The sequence below is a fragment of the Balaenoptera ricei genome, chromosome 2 (assembly GCF_028023285.1).
Source record: "Balaenoptera ricei isolate mBalRic1 chromosome 2, mBalRic1.hap2, whole genome shotgun sequence".
Taxonomy (NCBI): Eukaryota; Metazoa; Chordata; class Mammalia; order Artiodactyla; family Balaenopteridae; genus Balaenoptera; species Balaenoptera ricei.
Window position 1 is genome coordinate 68,619,871 of NC_082640.1, and position 6,974 is coordinate 68,626,844.

Genomic DNA, 6,974 nt, shown 5'->3' on the forward strand with positions numbered 1-6,974 from the left:
ATAAACATAATGTTTAACACAGCTATTACCAACTAAGCAATTTATCACAGCTCCTCAAAGTACTGGGCACACACAATGACAGATCAGTATGTCAAGAGCAGTTATTATAATCTGGAGGAAAAAACTGTACAACAGAACATAATATTAGAAAAAAACTCCTTTGGAAAAACTCAAGTAGATTTTGGAGAGAGCAAAACAGGAGACCAATTTTAGAAAAATAAAGTTTCCCCCCAAGTGTTTAGAGTTCATCTGATGCAGGCTCATTTTTGTGAAGAGAAACTTTACCTAACAAGACTCACACCAGGGATCTGATCTATCCCCAAAGGCACTTTCTTAAAATGAGAAAGAACAAAGGAGGAAATCTCCCAGCATGTGCTTTCCATACCAGTTTCTTTGGACAGCATCAAGAGTGACAACATAGCCAGCACAAGCTTTTCAGCTTTACTCTGTAGTCCACGTAAAACAGAACTGATTAGCTATCATTCAAAAGGATTCCTAGCAAAATAAATATTAGAAGGCAAAGATCACAGCAACATAGTGACTACATTTTAAAACTACAGAAAACATGTACCTTAAAGTTGCACACTTTTTTATTTCAAGAGTTAATTACCTCCAAATATTCAAATTCCTGGGGCTTTTTCATTTCAGTCAATAGTTTGAAACTGGAAAAAACGAAACCATCCATTCTAAATCTGCTCTCCCTTAATTTGCAATTAGAAGTAAATTAAAAAAGAATGACACTCAAAGCCAGAGCCTAAATATACAAATTTTGGAATGTTAACATTGAAAAATTATTGGGAAAAACGATCTCTCAGCGAAGGTTTCCACTGAAAAACTCTCCAGAAACAAACCTGGCGTTTGCTTGTTCTAGGAGTTGTCGTTTCATTATAACCGAGATAATTCTTTAAATAATTTTCATTAATTATAAAAAGACGACTCTCCCCAAAGATTTACAACTATATATCCCAATCTCCACTCTGACAGAGATGTCAGTTCCCTGGGTCAAGATAACCAGCTACTCGGTTCACACACAGGAAGCCACAGAGAAGGGAATATCGCGTTCAGAGCCTCGAAATAATACGCGTTAGTTAAAAACTGCTTGCTACTGAACCAAAATTATTGAAGCGGAGCCCCATTTGTCACAATCCAATCATAAGGGTTCCACCCCCCCTCCCCCAACTGCTTGTGTAGTGGCATATCTGCTTCGGTAAAGAAGCCATCATCAGGTAAAGACTGGGGTGGGAGAAAAAGCGGGGAAAAGGGGGCACCCTTTCATCCAATTTCGCGAGGCGAGAGTAATTGGTACAGTTGAGAGAAACGAAGGAACGTTCTATTCATTGGGGGTTGAAGTAGGATGAGGGGAGAATTTCGTTCAAATCAACATGGCCAGCAAGATGTCCCTACAAACAAAAGGCAACGGGGGGATATAAACACTAACCATTCACCTCCATCAGCTATAGCATCGCCATCATGGTGTGTGCAGAGACCCCCGAAGGCTCCTCTCACCCTCCACACCAGCCAAAAGGAAGAGACGAAAAAGAAGGGAGAGTAGCTGCTTCCCACCACCCACTGCTTCCAAATACACACCCTTCGAAGGGGTCTCTCCCCCCGGTTGCCCGGAATCAGAGAGAGAGTACCGTCCCGCCCAGACAGACTCCCCCGTCACCCCCCAGTCGAACCCCAACGCCAGCCCGGGGTTCACTAAACTTTACTGGAGCTTCTCCCCCACATCCCCACCCCATCGCCCCAGGATCGCGCTGCCCACAAACGGGGCACCCCGGGCGCCTCCTGACAGGCGGGCAACCGGGGAGAACCGAGTCCGGGGCGGGGGCGGCAGTGAGCCCCGGAGGGGCGGGGCGGCAGGAGCCAAGTTCCCGGGGGTCTGAGGAGAGCGCCTGACAGGAGCCCGGGACTGCAAAGGAGGAAGAGGAAGCGGCGGCGGGGAGCTTTCCCAATCCCCCCAACATGAACACCCTGCCCCTGCCCCCGCTCCCCACGGGGGGCAGGGAGGCTGCCTGGAAGGTGAGGAAGCCGAGCCCCGGGGACAGCCGCGGCCCCCACCTCCCGACTCCCGATCTCTTCCCCCGCCACCCCCGCCAGAGGCGCCCACAACAATAACACGCTGGGGACGACCCGTCAGCGCCCCCGAGGCACCCGGGGCCCGCGGCCCGCCGCTACCGGGCCCCCTCGGCTGGGGCCCGGCGCGCCGCTCCTCTCTACAACTCCAGGCCCGGTTGGAGTCAGGCCCGAGCGGCCCCCCAGGGTCGGACGCATCCCCCCTGGCACCAGCGGCACAGTCTCCGTGGACGAATATTAGAAGTGAATTCGAGCTGCGCTTTACCTTTAGTTCCGCACTGTCCGCCATCTTGCGTCTGTCAGCGCAAGCGCAGTGAACATCGCCGGGGACGGCCGCTAGACCCGCCCCTCTAGCCAGCATGGCCCCGCCCCGGCCCGTCCCCTCTCTCCCCTCCACCTCCCCGGCCCGCCCCCGGCCTCCGCCCCGCTCCGGGGGCTCGCAGCCCCGCCCCGGGCACGTACAGCTGCGAGACGGGCACGTACCATTTAAATAATGGCGCCAAGCGAGGAGGTTTGACAGTTACTCCCCCCCAGGCTCCCCGCCCCTCCTCCTTGCCCGGCTGGCGCCTCCGGGGAAAGGCCGGAGCGGGAGGGCTTCTGGCCTGAGCCCCGCCCCTCCGCGGCCTGCGGAACCCTTCTGCAAAACTTCGATGCCTACAGCCACAGGAAAAAATAATACCTCTCTCCCCCAATCAGCAAGTCCTTTTCAGCACCTGCTACCTGCGAGGCTACACGTGGGCCGCAAACAATACGTTACATTTAAGGATCACTTGATGAAGCATTTCCAGGTTTATTTGCTCAGATCCTCCTCGTGACGATGCGGTGAGGTAGGCAGGGAAGAGATTACAATTCCCGTGGCATATGTATTCAGTTACAAAAGCTCGGAGAGGAAAAGTGACTTGCCCAAGCTAGTACTTAAAAGAGGTTGCCTCTAAGACAAAATTCTGAAGACGTTTATTCATTAACTTATTTGTTTTAACAAATAATTTAGTGACTATGTACCGGCCCTGTTTCTAAGGGCAATATATACATTGGGAAATTAAATACAACAAAGTTCCTGCCTCCCTGTAGTTCTTTAACGTGGGAAACAGACAACTGAACCAATAAAGATACAATTACAAATGGTGATGAGTACCAAAAACGAGCAAACGGTCCAGTGAGAGAAAAGGGGGTTGGGAGGAGATGTACTTAATCCTGGAAGGGCTTGCTCCACGAAATTGACATTTAAATATTCGTGATGAAAGAATTATTTCACATCCTCCCCTCTCTACTAAAAGCCTCCTCCCAAACCACTTTTTGCTGTTCAACTTTATCTCACACCTGATGGAAAAGATATCAGATACGAACTCCTTGTCTTCTCACCACCAAAACTACTCTTATAGGCATAGTAACATTGGGGTTACTATGAATGAAGTTTCCCTGTGCCTATGAAGGCCTGTCCCTCCACCAGGGACCTGTTTTCTTTTCCCTCCCACGTTCCTAAGGATTTTACTCTTACAATTACCCCTCCCTCCAACATCATTACATTCTCTCCCCGCCCCCATTAGATTATTTCTATCTGCATATAAACATACTGAAGTTCCTCCCATCTAAAACAAACCTTGACTCCAAATTCGCCTCCAGGACTGCCCAATTTCTCGGCTCTCTTCACTGCATAAATTCTCGGAAAGGTTTTTCAAGAGCTCTCTACAGTGCTTGTTCCCACTTCCTCACTTCACATTCACTCCTCAGCCTACTCTGATCCAGCTTTGACTTCCCTCATCAAGATCACTTATCAAGATTACTAATGATCCCCAGGTTTCCAAAGCCAACTGCCAATTCTCTATTCTTATCTAAATTGACCTCTCAGCAGAATTGCAAACAGTTGACAGCTTCCTTTCTTTTGAAACACTTTTTCCCCTGAACTTCTCTCCATATCTTATTCTCCTGATTTTCTTGTTCCCTCACTGAGCCTCATTTTCAGAATCCTTTGCTAATTTTTCCTCTTTGGCTCAATCTTTAAATGTTGCAGTGTTCCAGGGCTCAGTCCTTATACTCTTCTCTACTTTACTCTCCCCGGGTGATCTCCTTGACGCTAAGTCTACAAACTGATGACTCTCAGATTTCTGTCCAGCCCAGACCTCTCCACCAATACCCAGATTCACAAATCCAACTGACTACTTAATATCTCTACTTCATGACTCATGGTCATCTCAGATCCATAGCAAAAGCCCTTGATTTTACCCCCAACCCTTCTTTCCCAGTATTCTCAGTGGATGGCACTATCATCCACCCAGTTGTTCAAGCCAAAAATGTAGAAATCATCCTTGGTTTCACTGTTTCATTAACCTCTCATATCCAATCCATCGGTCAATCCACCTGACTCTACCTCTAAAACATATCCCAAGCCTGCCCATTTCACTGTGTTTCTACTACCATCACCCTACTCCAGGCTGCCATCATTTCACAAATGGACAGCTGGGAAGGCTACTCAACTGACAGGACCACATTGACTTTTGTGGCCCCAGGCACTTTTGCCTTCTAGGAACTGTGGTATATAACAGATATTATTTGACTTTGTCCCTGGTTCCTGGCACAGAGTTCCTAAAACCCTTATTTCCTGAGTGATAGGATTGTCTTTTGTTAATCATAACAAGCCCCTTTCCACCACACCTGAATTTATGTTAATGAGGTGACTCAGGGTGGGGCTCTTGCGTAGTTTAAGGATGGGAGCTGTTCAATAGAAAACCAAATGTGATTAAAGAGAGGTCAGTGAATAAACGGAAGTACTGGGAGGCATATCGGGAGGCAAGGTGGGGTGCCTGAAGAGGGTGTGGAAGCTTCACATCCCCTCCCCCCCACACCCCGTACCTTACCCTATGCATCTCTTCCATTTGGCTGTTCCTGAGTTGTTTTATTTATAATAAACTGGTAAATGTAAGTAAAGTGTTTTCCTGAGTTCTGTGAGTCATTTCAGTGAATTATCAAAACTGAAGAGGGGATTGCAGGAATCCTCAAATGTGGTCAGTCAGAAACCGATGGAACTGGTGACTGGTAGCTGAAGTAGGTGCAGTCTTGTGGGACTGAGCACTAAACCTGTGGGGTCTGATCTTACTTCTGGAGTTAGTGTCAAAATTAAATTGTCAGATACCCAGTTGGTGTTGGAGAATTGATGTGGAAAGACTCCACGTATTTGATGTCAGAAAGAACCTCAGAGGCTCTTTCTTCCATAAAAATTTTATATATTTTTTTTCTTTTTTTTTTTCTGCACCACACGGGATCTTAGGATCTTAATTCCCTGACTAGGGATCAAACCTGTGCCCCCTGCAGTATAAGCATGTAGTCTTAACCACTGGCCCACCAGGGAAGTCCTAAAAGTATATTTTACATCTGCATCAGTATAAAGACTAATGTAATCCAAACAGAGTGTACTTACTTTTTCTTCTGATTTTAAAGATTTAGAATATTTTTGTGAGACCCTAAAACTATTGTGGGTCTCACTCAACACTTAAAAATTAACCCCAAGAACCCTCTTGCATGGTTGGTAGGAATGTAAATTGATACAGCCACTATGGAGAACAGTATGGAGGTTCCTTAAAAAACTAAAAATAGAACTACCATATGACCCAGCAATCTCACCACTGGGCATATACCCTGAGAAAACCATAATTCAAAAAAGAGTCATGTACCACAATGTTCATTGCAGTACTATTTACAATATCCAGGACATGGAAGCAACCTAAGTGTCCACTGACAGATGAATGGATGAAGAAGATGCGGCACATACTATGGAGAACAGTATGGAGGTTACTTAGAAAACTAAAAATAGAACTACCATACGACCCAGCAATCCCACTACTGGGCATATACCTTGAGAAAACCATAATTCAAAAAGAGTCATGTACCACAATGTTCATTGAAGCTCTATTTACAATAGTCAGGACATGGAAGCAACCTAAGTGTCCATCGACAGATGAATGGATAAAGAAGATGTGGCACATATATACAATGGAATATTACTCAGCCATAAAAGGAAACGAAATTGAGTTATTTGTAGTGAGGTGCATGGACCTAGAGACTATAATACAGAGTGAAGCAAGACAGAAAGAGAAAAACAAATACCGTATGCTAACACATGTATATGGAATCTAAAAAAAAAAAATGGTTCTGATGAACTTAGGGGCAGGACAGGAATAAAGATGCAGACTTAGAGAATGAACTTGAGGACATGGGGAGGGGGAAGGGTAAGCTGGGATGAAGTAAGAGAGTAGCACTGACATATATACACTACCAAGTGTAAAATAGATAGCTAGTGGGAAGCAGCTGCATGGCACAGGGAGATCAGCTCGGTGCTTTGTGACCACTTAGAGGGGTGGGATAAGGAGGGTGGGAGGGAGATGCAAGAGGGAGGGGATATGGGGATATACGTATGCATATAGCTGATTCACTTTGTTATACAGCAGAAGCTAACACAATGCTGTAAAGCAATTATACTCCAATAAAGATGTTAAAAAAAAATTAACCCCAAATAAATCATAGACCTAAATATGAGTTAAAACTATAAAACTCTTAGATGAAAACTGTGGAGTAAATCTCAATGACCTTGGGTTAGGCATAGTTTCCTTAGATACGGATCACACATACATTGTTGATAGGAATAGTATAGCCACTTGGAATATAGTTTGGCAGTTCATTTGAAAACTAGAAATGTACTTACCATACAACTTAATTGTGTCCTTGGGCATTTTTCCCAGAGAAACGCAGGAAGTTGTACCAGAATTTTCATAGCAGCTTTATAAGAGCCCCAAACTGGAAACTATCCAAATATCCTTTAGTGAGTAAATGGCCAAATAAACTGATACATCCATACCATGGAATGCTGAAACTGCACACCTCAGGTGGGATTTGATCCCAGTCAA

General features: G+C 45.8%; 1 protein-coding gene across 2 annotated transcripts in view; it reads right to left on the bottom strand.

Moving 5' to 3' along the window:
- PIAS1 (protein inhibitor of activated STAT 1) overlaps positions 1-2,373 on the bottom strand; it is a 120,316-nt gene extending 117,943 nt beyond the window's left edge. For both annotated transcript variants that reach the window (XM_059912918.1, XM_059912917.1), the window contains exon 1: positions 2,342-2,373. In XM_059912918.1, the coding sequence (XP_059768901.1) occupies positions 2,342-2,365 (24 nt within the window). In that variant the 5' untranslated portion in view covers positions 2,366-2,373. The remainder of the gene's footprint in view (positions 1-2,341) is intronic.
- Between the last annotated feature and the right edge of the window lie 4,601 nt (positions 2,374-6,974).